The sequence below is a fragment of the Notolabrus celidotus genome, chromosome 2, assembly GCF_009762535.1.
Source record: "Notolabrus celidotus isolate fNotCel1 chromosome 2, fNotCel1.pri, whole genome shotgun sequence".
Lineage (NCBI taxonomy): Eukaryota > Metazoa > Chordata > Actinopteri > Labriformes > Labridae > Notolabrus > Notolabrus celidotus.
Genome location: NC_048273.1, coordinates 12,360,410 through 12,382,426, shown reverse-complemented (window position 1 = coordinate 12,382,426; position 22,017 = coordinate 12,360,410). Strand labels below are relative to the sequence as shown.

The window sequence follows — 22,017 nt, the reverse complement described above, 5'->3', positions numbered from 1 at the left end:
TTCCTTGACACCTTCTGCTGCTGCGCAGCACAATACTGCACTGCCTACGGTAGACCACGTATTTTGGATTGAGACAGCTTTTTTATTGAAACTGCAGACACTGAGATACTTAGAAAACCTTCATGATGAGGGATTCAATTTCTACAAAATACCATTATTACCCAGCTCTCTTACTAATCACCCAGCTGTGTTAAATACTTGATTATGATTGATCAAAACCCCATAACAATGGTAATTCATTATAGAACACTAAGAGCAATGCATGGGACAACCTTTTCACACAGGTCATATCACATAAATCCATGGGCAGAGTCTGCCTCACTTATAGAGTTAAAGATATCATCTCTTCCTTTTGACAATGTGGCAAAAAATTTGTTTTCTGATATCTCTGACAAACTACATTGACGTATTGTACTACTACTTAAACGAAATAGATTTGTGGTTTATGGCTGACCAGTCAACAGCAAAACAAAGAAGAGAGAAAGAAAAGCTAACAAGAAGCTGAGTGATAGAGACGTCAACCAAATTGAAGAAAACAGACACAAAGCAACCACAAACTGCAAACAGTATGAGCTTTGGAGGTGTTACAGGACTGTTATTTTTTGCACCTGTTATATTAACAGAATACAAATAGTGTTTTGACTTTACCCTGAATGAAAATGTTAAGTGTAATGTGATTTATTACACTAAAGCAGGCAAAAGTTGAGTCTATAGATCCATCAGAAATGTTAAATCCAATGTTAAATTGATATGCAAGTTGTCTGATAAAATTATTGTTGCTGTTGAACAGTTGAATGAGGGACTTTTTTTCAAAAAATGTTTATTGTTATATTTATTTTAGCAGTAGTGTATTTTCCTCTTTATTGATAGGACAGAGAGACAGGACAAATGGGGAGCAGAGAGTGGGGGGAGACACGCAGTGATGATCGTGGCCGGGAGTTGAATCAGCGACCTCTGCGATGAGGACTAAAGCCTCTGTATATGGGGCAATCTTAGACTGCTAGGCCAGTTGCGCCCACAGATATGTATTTTTTAAATCAATGAAATCATCTCCAAATCAATGTACTTATTGTCAGCTTGTTGAATCTTTAATTGGTATCAGTAAGTGAAATAATGCATAATGAGCGGGTTATTATGCAAAATAAAATATCTTCAGGGCGAGACCAGACCCAAAAGCAATGCATTATCCCTTACATAGAAGAGGGAATAGGTAGAGAATAGGATTCAACTCAATTATCTCAACAGAGTGCAATTATTTAACAGTATATACATATATATTAATAGTAGTATTTCATATTTTAAATGACTTAGAATACTTTCATGTTTTTATATGTACATACAAAGCTACAGTAAGCAGTTGTTTAGCTTTGCCTAGCATTGGAAACAAACAGGGGAAACAGCTAGCATGGCTCAGTCATATTGTAACAACACTTAAAACATAAACACAAAATAGGCTTTAGAAGAAATGTGTAACTAGTAGGTCAGTCCTGGAGTGTTTGCTGTCTGTTGATGAGTACTCCGCAGGTTCAAAGTGTTTCTATTGATACACTCGTTTTCTTTAACAACTGGACAAAAGGATTGTGCTGCAAAAGCAATGCCTGTTTATCATCCAGTGAGTCAAACTTATTCTTTTCTCTGCTGACAGGCACGTTATGTCCTCACTGCTGACTTGTTCCTTTTTGTGTTTGACTACTGAAAGCTGGGCTGTAGATAAATCATACAAAATAACTTTCCTAGATAGAAAAGTAGTCAGGGAGCTGAAGCACTGTGGTTGTAATCTGAAAGCTGGCAGGTGGTCGTACTGAAGTGAGGGAAAAGGACAAAAAGTGAGTGACAGAAGATGGGGGGAAAATGACAGAGCATACAGAATAGAGGAGAGGTTCAGCAGCTAGCACGGTGAGGTCCCTGCGACAGCTGGAGAAACATTTTCAACAGTTTTGTCCTTAAATTAAAAACAGAAGCTGCTGCTTTTATATTTAACATTTTACAGGCGTCCAATCAAAACAAGAGTTCACCGTAAACCTAAACCTCATTCATGCACTGTTCCCCTCAGAGGAGAGCTTCCACATAACAACCTGTACAACTGTTCTGTAAGAGTGGATTTAGCATTTTCCTCTGTAGTGTAAATGAACCTCTTCCATATGTTTAGGCAAGATGAAACAGGATTAAAGTATGTTATAAATGTATGACATGATTGTATAGTTATGTGAACTATGCTTTATGTAATAATACAATAACAAGCAGAACACCGTAGAATTTTGCACAGCACAATGGCTGGTACTTGAACTCTCCTTATAATAATCTATCTCTCTGTCATCTCCTGTTTTATTGAAAGTAATATTCTTATCAATCAAACTTGTTCAATTAGAAGCTACAAACAATCTTGAAGGCAAGACTCTTTCCAAATATTTAATGATGCAGATGCCTGGACTGTTTACAGATGTTGACCAATGCATTATTTTTTTATTCAATAAGCATTCTGTCTCTGTCTGTTCTGTTATTGGATTTTTATCTGCTCTTGCAGTGGTTTTATTCTATTTATTTCTTTGTATTATTTCTTTTTAAAGTGTTTTATTTGTTTTATCATGATTCTTTTATTTTATATTATTTTATTTTCTGAGAGACTCCATTATGTTCTGTGTGTTTTAACTTACTTTACCTCACTGTGCAGCACTTTGCAAAACATGATTGTTTTTTTTAAATGTGCTATATAAATAAGTGGATTTGATTGGATTGGAAGCATACCCAGAATTCCTGTCTCCCTCTGGCATCAGCTGTTTATGAAATATTTGCATCATGTTGGTGGTGGTGGAGCTTCAGGCAGCAAAGGGGTGGTTTATATTGACCAAATGAGGTGTGATGTATGGCTTATGAAAGGACTTTTGATATCTTCCCTGCCTGCCTCCCACTGTTCAGGTTGCACAGTAATGGTTTGTTGGATCAATTACCAATAATCAGAGAGAGGCAATGAGCCTCTGTCCTTTCCTTTTAATAAACTCCAAGAATGATCTGATGGAACAAAAAAACAGGGAAGGAAAGCATGTTTCGTCTGTAAGAAGCATTCACTCACATCTAATCTGTTGTAATAGAAAATAACGTCCTGTGGCTTAATTCAGGAGTTCACACTGATTACCTTTCTTCTCTACTCTCCTCTCTTCTCTTATCAGGCTTAACTAAAGCAGACGCTGTGGTGAATATGAGGAAGGTTACCCATCAGACCATTAGTGAAGAGCTGTCCAAAACTGTTCTCCTCCCCTGCCTCTTCACCCTCCGCCCTGGTGTCAGTTCATCCCATGAGCCACCCAGGGTCAAGTGGACCAAGGTGTGGGGCCAGAGAGGCTCTGATGGTCTACAGAAGGAACAGTCAGTCCTGGTGGCCAAAGACAATGTGGTCAAGGTAGGATCCAGTCTGAGGAGGACCATCCTGAAATGTTTGGACATATGAATGACTCACTGCTGTTAAAGCATTATTTCTCCCTTTGTTCCTCCTGTAGGTGAAGAAGGCCTTCCAGGGTCGAGTAACGTTGCCTGGTTACAATGAGAACCGTTATAATGCCAGTCTTGCTCTGTCAGGACTACGATCCAGTGACTCTGGTCTGTACCGCTGTGAGGTTGTGGTGGGAATCAATGATGAGCAGGATACGGTTCCCCTGGAGGTCACAGGTATTTAGATTTCTTCCATATTTTTAATCTTTGACTGTGTACAGCTCCCCCAATCATGAACCTGTTTCCATGTCAGAGTACAGCTGTGAAACACTCATAGTCCCCATCAGGTATTACCCCACAGAGTGTACCGTTGTCAAACAGTTCTTTGTTTGGCTCTTGATGCTTTACTAAAGTGGCAGACCATTTTCTAAATCACAGTATCCAGGACACTCATATTTGTGGAAGTATCAGACCACCTGGAGGAAGAGCTCTCATCAAATTATTTTCCAGGTCACTCAGTAATTTTAATAATGAGCTATAATTATAATGACCACAGGGAATCACACGGTGTATTATCTACTCTGCACAAGCTCATAGTGGTGTGTCAGCATCAGCTCTTGGAGCCCACTCCTACCCTATCAAAGCTTGATACTATTGCTGCCACTAGATTTAATATGAAAGTATGCATATGTGTGTCATGGCATGTACAGTATGTTTGCATGTCCAAACAAGACATTATGTTGGGAGTTCACTGAGAATAGATGTGTCCACGCACCAAGAACTGCATATAATTTATCTCCACTATCTGCTGGGTCTTGGAGTCCATTTCACATAAAATTATCCTCACAAAGTTTTGCAGCTGTGTGCAGTTTGCTCTTGTTTTGTGTCTAATTGTGGTGATGAGCCTTTATCATATCCACTTTTTGCCGCACAAAGCTGCACTGTGTGCTCTCATCCAGTGTTCAAATCTCCACATATAGATGTTATGTTGATTAGATAAGGGACACTTCTTACCAGATTACTGTAGAGTCAATTTATGTCAGACGTGACAGAAACTTTGTGGTTTATATCCATCTTAGTTCCTTGACCAAGATAGCAAAGAGCATTGCACGTATGGGCTGTGTCTCTTTCACAGAAGTAACTCAAATTGATTTAACCCCTGATTATCATAAAAGTTACAGTCAAAGCTATACTGACAGACTTTTTGTGCAGATATCTTACTTTTTGATTGATCCAGAAGTGGAAATATTTTCACTATCACTGAAAAGCATGAAAACCCTCACAGATACTGCAGCACATAGCACTGACTCTCAGTATTCAGTAAAACATTATCTAAAACTGGCAATTGGCACCAGTGTTTGTGACATAGATGTTGATGGTTACTGGGTTTTTTGCAATGAGGCTAATTTGCATAGAAAGGGGACAGTTTTGCCCCAAATGAAGACATAATGGCTCATTTGCATAGAAAGGGGACAGTTTTGCCCCAAATGAAGGCAGAATGGCTCATTTAAATGGATGCAAACCACCCCAGTGCACAGAGAAGCTTTTTGCTCTGCAGCACCATTTGTGTTGCAGTTAACTCTTTGCATGTGTTTTGTGAATTAGATGGGACCTGCTGTGCTCATATGCACGGGTGGGTGTGTTGTAGAATATTCTCGAACAAAATGACAGAGTCTGGCCTGATGGTCTGAGGCTTGTTTAATAATAGCTCACACTCAGCTTTTATACATTTCACAACAGCGTCCCACAATCATGGTTACGTGATGTTCTCTGTGAACACCAGGTCAATATTTGGCAAAATCCTGGTCCGTTTTAGGCAAGGTCCTGGTCCATTGACAACACTGATTAATATTCCTCAAGAGCGGAAACACCTCCTCAAAAGGTGTTTATCTACCCCCAACACATGTTATGTTCCAGGTCGGAGTGACCCAGCACTACTTAAGAACTTCTGAGAAGTTCTAACACTTCTAACTCTCATAACCTCATACAGTTACACAATGGTAACAGCTGCACAATGCCTGAATGCCCCAGCTTATGTCCTTATACAGATCTGACACCAAACCTCCAACAATATTGAATCTCCAAATAAGTGCAAAAATTGTGCCACCCTTTTGTGAATCAGGCCCCATGTCTCTTTGATTTAAGTGTTTTAACAATAATTCTATATTATTTTATTACACTAGAGCACCTCCTATTTCCTCAACAAAAAGTTAACATTTATGAGGCAAGACTTCCAACAGAAGTCATGGAAGACCGTGTCCTCCCCTTCTGGTCTAATCCATTAGCGGGCCATGAAGAAACACTACTTCTGAGAGAAACCAATTACATAGATGTCGAGGAGTAACCATCTCCAGGGCTTAGTTTTAATTGGCAGTCACTCTACACGGCAGACCACAGCCATCCCCACACTAACTCTACTGAGTGTTTAATGTATTAATTTGCAGGTATTGATGCTGCTTATCTATATCATATTAATCCACACTGCTCTTCTCAAAGAGCGATTCCCTCTCCTCCGATCTCTCTCTTAATTTCTCCCCTGCTGCCTCAGTCTTTGTCTCACCTTATTTTGTCTCCAGTTTGTTCTGTCTTTACAGATGTTGTCAGGTCAGCTGGTTGTGTCACCAATAAGAACATAGTGGCTTTGATTGTATGTGTATGTTTTTGTTAGTCCTGTGATGTGGCTGCTTGTTGTTACCTGATGAGAGAACAATGGATAAGTGCAACATGGTGCGTGGGTTTTCATAAACTCAGGGTACTTTTAAAGAGTCAGTGTAGTATGAACAAAAGCTGATTATAACAAACAATAATGTTCTGTCTAGTATTTCAGGACATTCTCAGGTCACTTATCTCTGTTTAAATTACATGAACAAAACTTAACATTTACTAGGAATCACTGCTAAAACTACAAAAAAATCTTTGAGGCTAAACTCCTCCCAAATATTTCATGAAGCAGGTGGCACAATTGTACATCATCTACAAAAACAATGTTGTACAAGGAGTTAATAACACTTTTTCCTATGATGTTAGTCATATGCCTTCTGAAAAGTGAGTGTTTCCACAAATCTGTCTGAAGGGATTTCATTACTTATTTAAAGAAATATACAGTATACATCATTCATGTTATACTTTTGTTCACAAATGTGATGAAATTTCAATTCCAGTTTGACAAATCAAACATTTGCCACATGTTATTGAACAAACTTTTCTTTCATGGACTGTGCTACAGTGTTATAATGAGGGCATCATACAGTCATTAACCATAGGCCAGATCTGGTGATTCCCTGTTTTCCTCCCTGGGGACGTAAACATGTAGAGAGAAGAATAGAAAGATGAGGTATTTGGCTCTCAACCCTCATGTTAATTAGCACTATGTCTATGATCCTGACAGGTCCTCATTTCTCCCTTCAGAGATCACATTAGCCACTGGGCACTTCTGTTTTGAGAACACTCCACTGCCTTAAAGCAGAAATGATGGAAACTAAGAAACAGCCTGGCCTCTATCTCGCTGAGAGCTCTGTCACTCTCTCAGACAAAGCCAGGCAAGATCAAGGAGCCGTGCTGGTAGCCAGACGTCAACCGTCTTTCATATTTCTGGATGCTCCTCAGGGGAGCAGCACTTTGTGAATGACAAGCAGAGGTTGGAGAGACTCACATACTCAGGGCGCTGAACCTGGATGTTGTTTCCTCTAGCACAGATGTTGAGGATATCAAGAGTGCTTTGTGTTTATTATCCCTGAGTGTGCACATGCTCATGCTGTAACAGTTCAAGGTTCCAGTTTATGAATGTTTCTGTGACCCAGACGTTGCAGGTCATAAATTCATGTGATGAGTTTCTAAAGTGTCCTCTTTCTTGCTATCATACTCTGTATCTCTTTGTATCTCTGTGTTGCAGGTGTGGTGTTTCACTACAGAGCCCCTCATGACCGCTACGCTCTGTCCTTCACTGATGCCAAGAGGGTGTGTGTGGAGAACTCAGCTGTCATCGCAACTTCAGACCAGCTGCGGGCTGCCTTTGCTGATGGATATGAAAACTGTGATGCTGGCTGGCTTTCTGACCAGACTGCACGGTGAGGATTTTAAATTTGTATTGGGTTACTCTGATCAGATCATCTGGGTGCAATAGCTAACCATTGATTTCTAGAGAGGAATAATATTCAGGCCTTTCATTTGCAGAATATAGCACAGATTGTGTGGTTTATTTCAGGTCTTTCTTTTAATGTATAGCAATACATAGTTATTTATTAATTTTGTACTGTTTTGAGGAACATTGCATTATGATTGCATTATACATTTTAATGCAATTTATATATTGCATTATACCACTGCACAGTGATGCCTCAAAGGCAGGCTAGTGAGGCAGATTCCTTTCTATGTGGAGGTAGCATGTTTTCACTGTGCATGTGTGGGTTTTCTCCGGCACTCTGGCTTCGTCCCACAGTCCAAAAACATGTTCACTAGGTTGATTGGTCTAAATTGCCTGTAGGTGTGAGTGTGTGAGTTAATGGTTGTCTGTCTCTACATGTCAGCCCTGTACAGAGTGTACCCCGCCTCAAGCCCACTGACAGCTGGATAGACTTTTAGCGACCCAGAGTGGGACACAAAGTAAAGATGATAGATGGATGCATTTTGTGCATTTAAATATTAGAGAGATGAGAGGGATATTGCAAAAGTTTTTCTTTAAAGAGCAAATGTGCAACATTTTCTACTCTCTCTTATAGACACAACTTAACCTGTCACAGCCTACACACAAAGTAAGCAGCTCCCAATGGATGGAAAACATATATTTTCATGAAATACAAAATGAAATGGAATCTTAATATGCAAATCAATTTAGAAAAAGATAGATCAAATAGATCACGTGAATTTCATTGTTCTGCTTCGTATTTTTTTGTAATAGGGAGGCTTTTGTTTCAGTGTTGTAAACAATAATTAAGTAAGTGGATGACTTGCCAAACAATCCCACTCTGTTTCTTCCTCAGTGCACTGATGGAATAATGGTAATGGACTTTAACTTGTATAGCGTTTTTCTAGTCTTTCTGACTTCTCAAAGCGCACTGATGGCAGAGGCTGCTATAGTAAGGGACCATCAGTAGTAGCTCATCTCACTCATACACATTCACACCTCTGAACAACAGCGGTAGCAATTTTGGGTTCAGTGTCTTGCCCAAGGACACTTCAGTATGTGACTGCCAGAGCAGGGACTCTACCCACTAAGTTCACTGGTTTTCCTTAAATCTGAAGTGTTGTTCTCCTTGACATTACAAATGACAATTTTGACCAAGCATTGTTACAAAAATAAATGCACACTGCTGCTAAAAATATGTTTGAAACAGTTAAACTTGGTGAGCTTGATATGGCAGAGAGAAAGTTTTTTTGATCTTTGTAGTGTATATATATAATTGGGCCTAATTGCTTGTTTGCACACTTACAGGGAGTTTATAACTGCTGCCCTCTGAGCTGTCTGTCAGGCTGCTGCCTGTGTTTCAGTATGACATCTTCCACAAAGTTTCTTATAACACCACGAGTCAGAGCTTGTCTCTCAGCAGTGTTTTGCATATCTACATTTTAATTTCTAATCACTGTTGCTCCTGTACCAAAGCAGATTAAACGTTCCTTCTGACAGTTTTCACAACCCCAGGCAGCACGCTGTTCCTCCATTTTTCCTCCTCTCCTTCCGCCCTACACTCTGTTGTTTTTCACTTGGGATTCCTCTAATTGGTCCAGAATCAGAAAATCTCAGACTGCACATCAGCCAGGAGGGAAGAGTCCAATTAATACCTTGGAAAAAATACAGACATCAGCCGCTGCTTTATCAGCCGCTGAGCAGAGATAAAGAGGCTGAGATAAAGATTTAGAAGATTTGGTTTTCTTGTTATGCTGTGATGAAAACAGGCTGCTGTTTAAGAATTAAGACTGATGGTTTTTGGTTGTGTGCAGGCATGTTTTCTCCCGTACGTATGATTGATGTGTGAGGGTAAATTGGTAAATGGACTGAGTTTAGCAGAACTTTTCTCATCTTTCTGGCAAAAAGCACTTTGACACTTCATCAGTTAAGGCCAGCTTTTATGCCTTTGTTTGTTGTTTTGTTCCTCAGTGCTTCTTGAGTCCCTGTATTCAGGCATTAGCTTTTGATCAGCCTCTTTGCCTATGCCAACAAGGCTGCTGGAATCAATGGCTTTGGGGAATAATTGCTTAGTTTGAGCCTGGGTCGTTGTTTTCGCAGACCAAATCCCTGATTCTTTAACCTCTGACTTCCCTCCTCTTTCCTCCCCCCTCTCTCTCCTTGAAGAGTTTCTGAAAATCTTGTAATGAGGTTATTAACTTGTTTCAAAAAAGTTGAATTTAGTAAAACTTTAAGTAATTTTCATTATAGTTCTTGAGCTTTGATGGTGTATGAATCCAAACGTAACTCTATATCTGCTGAATCTCAGTCAGAAAGATATTCATGTATACTGAAAGTCTTTGCATTCACTCAAAGAGATTATAAGAGAGTGTCTCACTTTCTGGTTGACTTTTTGTGCAGGTATCCCATCCAGTCACCCCGGCCAGGTTGCTATGGCGATCAGGAGGACTCACCTGGTGTCCGTAATTACGGGAACAGGTCCCCTGATGAGCTGTTTGATGTCTACTGCTTTGCTAAGCAGCTTCAAGGTAGGAGTCAGGAGCTTCAGCCATGAATTTGGGTTTATTCATGGATGGGTTCACTTAGCTGAGGGTGTGCAGCGCTGTAATCCTGTGACCAGGCTTTGATACTCTGTAAGCACAGAAAGGAAAATAACATATAGGGAGTAAGGGGACATTTTTAGTACTGAGAAGGAGAAATAAACATCATACTTTGTCATAGTCTGACCTCCTTATTGTCAATATATTCATTTGTTTTCAACTCTTAATTCCAGTATCTGTTCCTGCTGCTCATAGTTTTGCAAAACACACTGAACTGCTGGTGGATTTTCAATCATAAAGAATGTTCTTCTCACTCATAGTTGTCCTCTTTAACTTTCTTTGGCTGGCCCATATTTTTTTTTCATCACTTTATTTTACCCGTACCCATCCCACCTTTCTTCAGGTCTTACTTTCTTTCCTTTTTTTTTTTTTTGCTGTTGGTATGCTCGTCTTTCACTTAGACTTCTGCTTGCACCTATTTTGAATTCAAAGAACTGTCTTTTACAGTCTGTTCACTCTTATGTTATGCAAATATCCCAGCATTGCTTGCAAGACTTCTTTAATCCCACTGCTTTTCCGTTTCTTCATGCTTTGACAAAGTTGAGAAAAGAGAGAAAGGGAGTTAGAAAGAACTTAAACTTTTAAAGTAAACAAAATCACAAAAGTACCACCTCACTTATTTTGTAAAACCAATCAAAAACCTAAAACTAGGCCTAATGTGCCTTTGTGATTGTAACCATGCGATGCTAACACAGGAACCTGAGCTCTTTGTCTCCTTCTTCCTCCTCTCCCTCCAGGTGAAGTCTTCCACTCTGCAGTTCAGGAGAAGTTGAGTCTTGCCACAGCCTCCACCCACTGCCATTCACTGGGATCCCAGCTGGCCACAGTGGGGCAGCTCTACATGGCCTGGCAGGCCGGTCTAGACCAATGTGATCCGGGCTGGCTGGCTGACGGCAGCGTCCGCTACCCTATCAATGTCCCACGGAAGAACTGTGGAGGAGACGAGCCCGGGGTGAGGACCGTTTACAACAACCCCAACCGTACTGGCTTCCCTGACACTACAGCGCTGTTTGACGCCTACTGCTACACAGGTACTGATCAACTACAGACACAATCACGGTGATAGTTGCCATGGAAACATTGAGGGCTCTGGAGATTTGCTTTCCATTCTGGTTATTAATTAGCATGACATGTTTGTGTCACACCTGAAGTAGTTACAGAGAGATGGCTTGACGTTTGTGTCCCTTGATTGAATTGAAGGGCTTGTATGTTCACGACATGGATGAGAGAGTGAGACCGAACGAGAGAAACAGAACGAGAAAAGAAAGTGAACTATGAAGTGAGAGTCAGAGTATTCAGAGCTTATCTTGTTTTCTGACGGCTAGTGGCAGATTACCTACTGCTTTTTGAAAATCATTATTATTTATTTTAACTATTTCAACAGAAACAGAAAATGAGTAATACATTAATCTTTTTAATTGTCAGCTCATCAAATTATCTTTGGTGTAAAGCATCCTTGAATCCTTGAAATCAGAAGCATGAGAGCAGAGCAGCAGTCCATTTGTCAAGACAAAAGGCTGATAGATGAACCTCTTCATTGTTAGAGAGGAGAACACACAATGATATCAAATCCATTTACAAGTTGAATAAATCTGTTATATGTTGAGGTTAATAATACATTTTGTTCATGGGAATAATATTGTCCTCAATGCCTCATTAATATGCTATAGCAGACATCATTTAAATTAATGGATGAATCAAACCAACATGTGATAATCGTTTTCATTTGAACAAATTACAGCATGCTCTGAATCTGGCTCTGTCTGATAAGCAATAGCAGTTTTAATCCAATATAAGGAGGGATGTAAAGTGAGCTTCAGTGCTGTGCTGTGTACCGTAGAAAGGCAGGTCAGGTGAAAAACAGTGGTATTCCCTTTAGTGAAATTATTCTCTTGTGTGCTGCAGCCCACCAACCTGCAGGGGTCCAGGCTGCAGAATCCCAGACTTTGAACCAGAATGCCAACCCAGCAGCAGAGGCCATCTCCTCTATCACTGAAGCCCAGCACAGAGCCCCTTCCTCCATGACTTCTACAGGGACCAGTCTCATTGACCTGGATAATGCAGAAATCAACTCCAGTGCTGGAATCTACAACTCCTCTGAGATCTCTGAAGAGCACGAAGTCATCCACTCGAATTCAGAGGAAGGCTGGAATGAAAAGCAGCAAAGCAGGAGCAACCAGCCCAGCCAAGAGGAATCTGATGGCCAAAAGAGTGGCAACACTTTGGGAGGGACAAGGAGTCATAGAGGTTCTGCTATTGAACAAGAAGAGAATGGCCATTTTGGATCATCTGACATCCCTACATTACCCTCCATAGCTTCTTCCACTCCCCAGGCTCAGACGAGTGACAGTGTGTTGGCTGAGTTTGTGAGCTCTCTGATGAAGCCCTTTAGGAATTGGAGAAGAGGTGAGAGGATGGAGGACACAGAAAAGGGATCTCCAGAGCTTGAGGAAACAGAGGAAGGAAACCAGACACAGGGAGAAACACCCAGCAGAAACCAGAGTGAACCAAAACCCAGTGGAAACAAGGGAACCTTGGACAATGCCATCATGGAGCACAGGAGTGGCAGTTTTTCCTTCAGGGCTGCTACCAGTGGACTACAAAGTCCAGAGGACGGTCTGTCTGAGCAGGAGAAAGAGCTGATGCCATTGATCCCATTAGTGCCTGCAGTCCAACTCACAGAGCAAAGTGACACCACCACTCATCCAGGAGAACGAGCCTCCAGCAGCTCTGCTGACAACCCCCCATCCACTGTGGACGGTATGAGCTCCACACTGACTGTTTGTGTTTGTGTGTGTACAGATTTAAGTTCAACCTTTAATACTATCACTGAGAGGAAAATGAAAACAGACACTACTAGTTATGTATCAGAGAGAGGCATGGTACATTTAAATGTCACTGGTAAATATACAGCTTGTGTCATGCATCATGAACAGCACTTCTCTTTTCCAATCTCTTGTCCTTTCCCTTGTTTAGAACATTATGTATTCCTCATCGGGACAATTTGAAGTATCAGAATACATTAAATTAAACAGTAATTGTAAACAAACAAAAGAGACAACCACAAACATGAATTTTATTGTAAAGTGAGTGTTTGCAAACACACAGTTTGTATTCTTTTTTTAAAACAAAGTAAAGCTGCATTCCAAATAATGGCTTTAAAACGAGTCAAAGTGAGTATTGAACTGGAAAAAGAAATCAAATCAACATAAATGAAATAAGTGATAAAACTAAAAGTAACCAGACAGGGTTAAAAAAATCTATCTTCAAACACACAGAATTAAAGAAGAGTTTGAAAAGGCGAGTCACATGCAGGGGTCCATTGTTAGTGTGCACTGGGCAGAAGAACCTGAAGGCTCTGTCAGACAGGTAACATCCACAGCAGAGTGAATTACCCTCAGGAATGCTGCAGTACACTACAACACACCATAGGATAGATAAGGTCAGCATTCACCCTTTTCAGCTGTCTTCTTGAAGGTAACGTGACATGAACCCAAAACCACTTACTCGGTTTTAAATCTTGAAGGTTGTTAGGCAAAAAAACACAGGAGAAATGCACCAACTGTAAAGGAAAATTAGTCAGAATCTAGTAACTAGCATCAAGTCAGCTTAGCAGTGAAAGGTAGTGAAATTTATAGATAGATACTAAAACTAAAGAGCTTTGTAAAAAAAAAAAAAAAAAACGTTTAATGTCACTATGAATACCACTATTAACACATCCTTGGTATCAGCTCGAGGAGCAACAAAGAAAGACTGATTTCTCTCCCAGACAGCCAGAGGAAAGATTCAATAAAGATGAGATGCTTTCCTCATCTCATAATTGCTGGTATTATTAATATAAATACTGACTGATGTGCTGAAAGCTGATGCCAACCTGCAAGGTACAAATAAAAATTCAAGCTATAATCTCCTTACATTATCCACAGCAGTATCTAATGAATGTTGAGGTTGGGTTGATCTGCCATTCCCTCCACCTACGTAGGTCTCTGCCAATTAAACCACATGTTTCTTAAAGTAGGAGGTCATGATCACTACAGTGGGAAAGCAACTCTATAGTAAATGAGTAGAACAAGAAGAATGGAAGAAAGAGGGTAGATGGAGAAAGAGGGGTGGGGAATTATTACTCTTAAGTGTTACTGTGATGGAAAGCTGAAAGCTGGTATTTTTTTTAAACTATCATCACTAAACTATATTAACTCTGCTGCTGCACACCTCGGGCTATGCCTTGGACCTCAACACTTCTTAGTTAGTAAAGGAGCCATGTTGCCTCTTTGATAGAAGGGGGTGCAGAGCTTTGTACTGTAGACAGGATATCAAAGAAAGACGAGAAACTGATTCAATCTTTTTTGAAAATGTAATAAAGATGCCTGAATGTAGAGAAATAACCTAAACTGTTAAGCATTTCACAACTTTAGAATTTTGTAGTGATTAGTCTCAAATAACAGCATGTTGAATTTGAATGAACTACACTCAAGCTGAGCTATCTGTCAAGAAAAACTCTGTCTTCTTCACACCAGTCTCCTCTAACTCACAGGCTGGAATTTTATAACATAAGACTAAGAGGTTTGTGCACTGACAGTGTAGATGCTTCTGACATGATTCAAACAGCCTTGCAATAACTTCCCCTCCGTCTCTTTTATTACATGCCATATCTGTAGATGGGATGAAGCTCTCTCTCTCTGCCGTCAGCCTCCACTCACAATTTAATATCATGTCTGCCTGACTTGAGTAATTCTCTCTGCTCTCTTACTTCAGTAAAATGGAGTTAACACAGCAGAACCTCTAACAGTGGAGGCACACAATTATCATCTGAACAGGGTTTATTAGGAGTTTGTTTCGTAGCATTCCAGTGTGAAGTTTCCACCAAGCTGCCCACCAACAGAGTCACATCATCAGAGAGGAATTTAAAGTGTGTTCCAAACGGCACTATAAAATCTGTTTCAATGTCTCTTTTTGTTAATTACATGTCTCATTTTATATCAGATCAAACCAGATTAATGTTTCATTATTCTCACTAGTATGTGCAGTTTGTATTATTAATAGGACAATTAGGCTGGTGACACGGCTCAAATGGAAATGAACCTCAGGCTCATAAAGCTCACTTAAGCACAGTTAAACGAGCGACCGTCTGAACCATGAAAATCCATATTCATGTTTTATTTATGCACTTATTTGTTTATGTTCTCCCTATCTGGGTTATTTGCTTTGCCGTGCACACCCTCTGCTGTATCACTGTACCAGACATATCAGCTGAACTGAGCACAGCCAAGTAAGCATTGACGATGAGCACTAGCTGGTCCTCTCAGTAACACCACTGCGCTGCTTCCATCAGTCTCACAGAATGAATAATTGATGCTGCAGACAGTGTTTGGTTTTAAGCTGTAAGCTGATAAGGCAGTGGACCACTTCATCTAAATAAACAGGTCTAAGATAGGAGCTTGATGCGAAGCAAGCAATTTGCTTATCATATCCCAAGTGCTCCTGTGTTTTTCCACATGGCTTCTCTCACCACTGGAGTGTGTTGCTGAAGGAGGCTGTTTGGGGTAAAATAATCTAAAGAGTGTGAAATTACTTTGAATACATCCTTTCATCCCTGTGGTGTGTGTTTGTGTCTCTGTGTGCTTACATGTACACATATGTTTATGGGAGTCCTAAACGCTGGTTGCCATCCATACACTTCAGAAACTTTAATAGCTGTACTGATCAGCTCCACTGGTAGGAAAAGAAGTCCAAAGCTTCAAACTCGCTGCCTGTATATTTCATTAAACTTCCATCAGCCAACCAATAATATCAATTTCTCTTCAGCTTAGAAACATAAAACATGAAGTGAACCTCACTTATGGCGTTCTAAAGTTTGTACTCATGTACTCTTTCAACATACTTCAAAAACACTTTAAGGGACTTTGATACAACAACTTGTAGGTTGTTTGACACTCTGTTCCTCTAAACCTTGGTTTGGCTATGGCTTATTTAATCATAAATATATACAATGGTAGGCCACACATGACTCAAATCCAAACTGGTGACTCACATTGTTGATATTACCAGGCTCATGTTTGCATAATCATCTTAAACTGTGCTCTCTATAGAAGTCATCTGTGGCTCATGTAAGCCAGACTGGAGTTTAATTGCTTATTTCATGTCCATAAAATGAAATCCACTCCCACCCTCAAAATGAAATTATTTTAATCAATTTATTATGTCTCTGTGTTCCCTTTAGTATTCATTGCATCAAGTCCCAATGCGACATCACTGCCGCGAGAACATGTCAACATATCTAGACCGCAAGCTCCCGGAGGAACCTCAACTTTTGATCCCAGCCACAGCAGCTACTTCCACTCCATTGAGTCATTACATGGCTCCAAACTAGGCCCTCCTGAAAACAAGGGCTATGTGGGCAACTACCCCACCAGAGAGCCTATGGAAGCCAAAGCAGGGCCGCTCGAGGTGATGACACTGCCCACCTCCCTTCGACAGGACAGTCCAGGATACTACTCAGGCCAGGAGAGGGATCCGGACAGAGATGATGCTAACAGTCCATCACCTGTCAGGACCACATCAGGGGAGGAGAGGGAGATGGAGGGGAGTGGTGAAGAGAGCAACTTCCCTACTGAGTTTGGATTTAAAGTCAACAACTATGACAGCAGTAGGGTCAAACTGAGTCCTAAAACAGAGGCTTCACCAAGCCAGAGCCAGCCTGAGCTTGTGACTGTGGCAGAGCACACCACTTTGTCCTATTGGCAGCTGTTGGAACAACCAACCACACCACCTGAGGGATCCCAGGAAGCTGGCACAGCAGAGGAGGCCAGGGGAGAGATCCTCTATGTCAGCCAACCTACAGAGAACCTCTCCTCTGCTTCTTTAGGAAGAGGAGAGGGTAGCTCAAATTCAGGTTTCACACCTATTTTCAAGAAGCACAAAAAAGGCATGAGTAGAAAGAAAGCAGTGTCTACTACACCTGGAGCCTTAATGGAAGTGCTAACAACCTCTGAGCTGACCACAGTGCAGCTGAAGACAGATTCTACTGTCACAGAAACCACCACAGAAAACTCCTTGTACAATCCCAACACCAGGATACCATATATTTCCATTTCATGGGTTCAAGAGGAGAAGCAGGAAACGAAAAGCATTCTTGATTTGCTCTCAGCAACTCCAGCACCCAGTGAAGGGCCTCAAACATCCACTGGTATAATTCAGTTGATAACCCTTGCTTCAGACTCCATTGTTGCTGCGACAGAAATGGAATCCAGGTCTGCAGTGACTGAGTCCTTTGTGGTTGGAAGTGGGTGGACATCTTTCAAGGGTAAAAGCACAAAATCTGACGAAAGCAGAGCTACAGTGACACCAGATGAGAAAGACAGCAAAGAATCCAAAAACCCCTTTGGATTTCTCGTACCCAACTGGACCTTTTGGTCAGGTATGTAAACTCTCTGATGTTTTTACTATCTAATAATTAACCAATTATTTAATCAAACATGCAGCTCACCAGCATTGCCCCTTTGTCACAATTCTGTTTGTGGTTTTCATTGACATAATCTCAAGGTGCAGCAGGGGAGGACGGTCTCCAGCTTGAAAGTCTCAGAGTTCCATCTTTGCTTTTTGCAGATGATGTTGCTCTGTTGGCTTCTTCAGGCTGGGACCTCCAGAAGGCATTGGTTTGCAGCTGAGTGTGAAGCGGCTGGGATGAGAGTAGGCACCTCTAAGTCCAAGGTCATGGTTCTCTGCCAAGAAACGGTGGATTGCTTTCTCTGGGTGGGGAGCAAGTTTTTGCCCCAAGTGAGGGAGTTCAAGTGTCTCCAGTCTTGTTCACAGGTGAGGGTAAAATGGATTGTGAGATTGACAGGTGGCTTGGTGCTGCGTCAACAGTAATGCAGGTGATGTACCTTGCGTTGAAGAGGGAGTTTAGTCAGAAGGATAGCTTTCTGTTTACCAGTCGATCTTGCCAACCCTCACCTATAGACATGAGCTATGGCTAGTGACTGAAAAAATGACTTTGTGAATACAAGTGTCCGAAAAAAGTTTCCTCCTAAGAGTGGCTGTGCTCAGCCTTACAGAGGGGGTCAGGAGCCTGGTCATCAGAAGGGAGCTCGAAGGAAAACCACTGCTTCTTCACATCGAAAGGAGAAAGTTGAGGTGATTTGGGCATCCTGGATGCCTCCCTTTGGAGATATTCCGGGTCTGTCTGCCTGGGAGGAGGCCTCGGGGGTAGACCCAGAGCTCGTGGAGGGATAATACATCCCATCTGGCCTGGGGACGCTTCAGGATCCCCCAGGAGGAGCTGAGAAATGTTGCAGGGTAGAGGGATGTTTTGGTCAATTTGCTTAGACTGCTGCCCCAGCCACCCAATCTTGAATAAACGGATGAAAATTGACAGCAATATTGAAATACACTGACAGCAACATGGCTACATGCCCTCCACCTGAGTCCTCTTCAAACTGCTTCAAATAGATACACCTCTACTGACTTTGTCTGTCTCTTGTTTTGTCATTCTACATTACCTCTCTATCTCCAACTCTGCCATACATCATGAATTCTTAATCTAAATTTGTTCTCTTTTTGCCCTGTCTTCCTTTCCTCTCCCTTCCTCTCATGTTGGTATGACAAACAGCTGCAGACAGCACTTAAGTGTGCCAAGGTTAGACCATCCAGGTCTTAGTGAGGTAATTAGGAGGTCAGAGTGAGGGCTATTAGGTGAACTGGGGAGAGGCAGAGACCCAACAAATCAATGGAGACTAATGACAAGAATGGACTCGTAATTGACTGCAGAATCTTTCTCACATTTTCATTATTGCTGCTGTTCACTTTGCTCTTTGTTTCATAAGTAACTCATCTTTCTTTTCACTCACACCTCATTCCTGAACATGTTGTTAACAGTCAAGTATGTTCCCTCAATTACCTTGACATTTGTACTGTGTTCCTCTCTAACTACATCTATCTATCTATCTATCTATCTATCTATCTATCTATCTATCTATCTATCTATCTATCTATCTATCTATCTATCTATCTATCTATCTATCTATCTATCTATCTATCCATCTATCCATATATCCAATTTTTCTTTCCATTCATGCCCATTTGACCTCCAACAGATCAAAGATCTTGGTCGGGGTAGATTCAGCACTGAATCACCTCTGTTGTTTGGTCATCCCCAAATATGTACATAAACAAACCAACACTGACTCTTGTCTCATAACTGTAACTAGAGCAACCATATTTGGTCAAGAGATATTTTCTATTTACAGCATGAGCATGGCAGAGATCTTATCATTGAATTTGACAATTCAGACATCAGCAAGAGAGGAAAACAAGGTGTCAATCTTCAGGTCTTTGCTATTCCCAGATAACATTATAACAGTATAACAGTATCCTCCTGCTGTTTATCACATAGGGATTTGTTTTCCAGGTACAAGGGGGGCTTTTTTGTCATTTATCCATTCTCCTGATGTGGTGACATTTGAATGGATTGGCCCTTCTTTTGTTGAATGATTAGAAGAAATGGGACCCTCCCTCTGAGTGACCTTTCAAGGTTATTAGTTATAGTCCAGAGAAAATTACAGCTATGGTTGTCTTCTCATTACAGCAGAGAGACAGAGGCAGAAAGGAAGGAAAGGGCAGGAGGATGGACAGATCTTGAGAGGAAGAATTAGTGGGTAGAGGGAGAGGAAGAGAGGGGTTAATGTGTCCTTTGTGACTCCTTAATGGAAATACATAAACCTCTTTAACCAATGATCAGAGAATATTTTAACACCTTCTAGCCATCTACACAAACTCTTTCTTGGAATACATTGTTCCTCCTTTTTTATCCCCTCTTCTCTGCCTCCTCCTCTCCTTCTCCTTTTGTCCTCTTTCCAGTCTTAAGTCATTGTTTGTTATCAGAACAGCTTCAGTCCTCTCCGTGTCCTATTTGGCCATTTATCAGAGTGATAAGATTCTGGTATATAATGCTACATCCAGCTTTCCAATTCCCCATCACTGTGGCCTGCAGCTAAACCCACACAGATGGGTGGACACACTCAAAAAAATGAAATATATGTGGAGAAACACCAGCATGCCAAGATTACTCAGGAGTAAACCTCGATAATCCATCCCACATTGCACCATTATAAACACCCACAGTGTATGTCTTAATCCTTCACTCTCAGGAAGCGGAAGCATTTCATTTGACTCTTTGAATTACTTAGATCTTGATTCACAGATTTTATACCTTAATCCAAAAGTTTTGTGACACCACAAAAGTTGCAAAAATAGTTTCTTGTGCAGAGTATAAGCCTAAGCTTTCTAAAGTACAGAAGTTCATTCAGTTGTTTGGAAGTTTAAGCCAGTGAAGTAATGCTGATAGTACAGTAATGTGTGATGTCTGCCCAGCTTTTGAATTACAAGTGCCAGTCTGGAAAAACTGGCAAACAGAGGACAGGCTGCAGGAGACGTACAGCCATCTTGACAACAACCCTGTCCCGGGCTGAAGATGGATCAGACCTCTGCAGCATCAATAACATGGCAGGCAGCCCTCAAACAGATTCCAGTGTGAAATTTAGAAGAACAGAGCCAGTTGGGTGAAGTGTGTGTCTGAGTGTGTGTGCGTGTGTTTGTGGAGGTTTGAGTGGGAACGAAGGAGATAAATGGAGACAGGGTCAGGCTGGGGTGGCATATTATCAGCTTGGGTCTGTGGATAGATGTGCAGTATGTCTGCTGGCTTCTGAAGACCTTGGCTCAGCTATCTGAAGCAGCAAGAGGGTAAATCCTCATTGCTGCATATAGAAGTCTATTGATTTTACTTCATTTTCCTCTCACCGTCTCCCATCTGTTTTTCTCTGTTCTCTTTTCATTCCTTACTGTCTTTTTTCCCTTCTCCCTTCAGCTCTCCATCTACCTGACTGTGTCTTTCATTACTCCTCTGGTTATTGTTATCACTCTCTACAGAATAATGTTTGATAGCCTCTTGAACTTCATTGTGATACATAAACAGGCAGTCAATTGATGCTGTCTTACTGTGTGTGTCCCCTGCATGATCCTTCGTTTCAGCAGGATACTCATCACTGCCCAGTCATCTCAGATAAATATGTCCTCAAACAAATCTACCACCCTGCTGTTTGATTCCTCTTCCTCTTTCATATTGTGTAATTCCATCCTTTTACATGTCAAACACTCTTATAAAATCTAACCCAGTGCTTTCGTCTGCTGTATATTAAATGAGTGGGATTTGATAAAGAGCAGCCTCGAGGGACCCTGAGCTCCATGATGTATGTGAGATGAATCAGTGTTACATACCATGTTAACCGAGCAGATGCTCTTCGTATCCTGTTCACCAGGGGGATAACAAAAAAACAAAGTGTTGGATACAGTGTACTGTGGATGGCTATATCAGTTTGATGTTGCAGGTTAGCTTCCTATTCAAAGCAAGTGTTTTTAACCCTGTTGTTGCTGGCCAACAAACTAGCAAAGGGACTATCATTGGAAAACCAGGTCTGTGGTCATGATGAGGACTGCAGATTGTAAACAGGCAGAGGACTGAAAGGCTTCCCATGCTGCAGAACAGAAACAAACTCTGAATCACCTACCTATGAGGTTATTCTAATACTATCACTAACAGACATGCTACCTGGCCTGGGTTAAATCTTTCGAGGGAGTTTTTAACTTTGAGTATTACTAAAGCCTGATTTATACTTCTGCGTCGATTGGACGGTGTAGCCTATGCATGTAGGTCTGCATAGCTCCAGTACCTATGCAGAGGCCTATGTAGCCAACATGCATCTTGTCCAAACTGTAACTACGTGTTGAAACTACGCGGACCACAAGCCCTGTGATTGGTTTGCTCGGCAGCATTGTATTTCCTGCATTTACAACACTTTAGCAGTTGCCGTCCAT

At 41.2% G+C, this 22,017-nt stretch overlaps 1 protein-coding gene and 1 long non-coding RNA gene across 3 annotated transcripts in view; one reads left to right on the top strand and one right to left on the bottom strand.

Annotated features, from left to right (window-relative positions):
• The window catches only part of LOC117807474 (neurocan core protein-like), a 90,449-nt gene that overhangs the window by 10,786 nt on the left and 57,646 nt on the right, over positions 1-22,017 (top strand). Inside the window, exons 3-9 of the mRNA XM_034676790.1 lie at positions 3,168-3,397; positions 3,495-3,663; positions 7,319-7,493; positions 9,950-10,077; positions 10,887-11,180; positions 12,055-12,909; positions 16,370-17,566. Coding sequence (XP_034532681.1) covers positions 3,168-3,397; positions 3,495-3,663; positions 7,319-7,493; positions 9,950-10,077; positions 10,887-11,180; positions 12,055-12,909; positions 16,370-17,566 — 3,048 coding nt within the window. The remainder of the gene's footprint in view (positions 1-3,167; positions 3,398-3,494; positions 3,664-7,318; positions 7,494-9,949; positions 10,078-10,886; positions 11,181-12,054; positions 12,910-16,369; positions 17,567-22,017) is intronic.
• Positions 8,980-11,191, bottom strand: LOC117807520. 2 transcript variants are annotated; one of them, XR_004629986.1, is made up of 3 exons: positions 10,849-11,191; positions 9,927-10,180; positions 8,980-9,204 (listed from the first exon to the last, which is right to left on the bottom strand). It is a non-coding gene; the product is annotated as an uncharacterized LOC117807520 (long non-coding RNA). The 2 variants fall into 2 exon arrangements; XR_004629987.1 differs by having other exon boundaries at positions 10,003-10,180.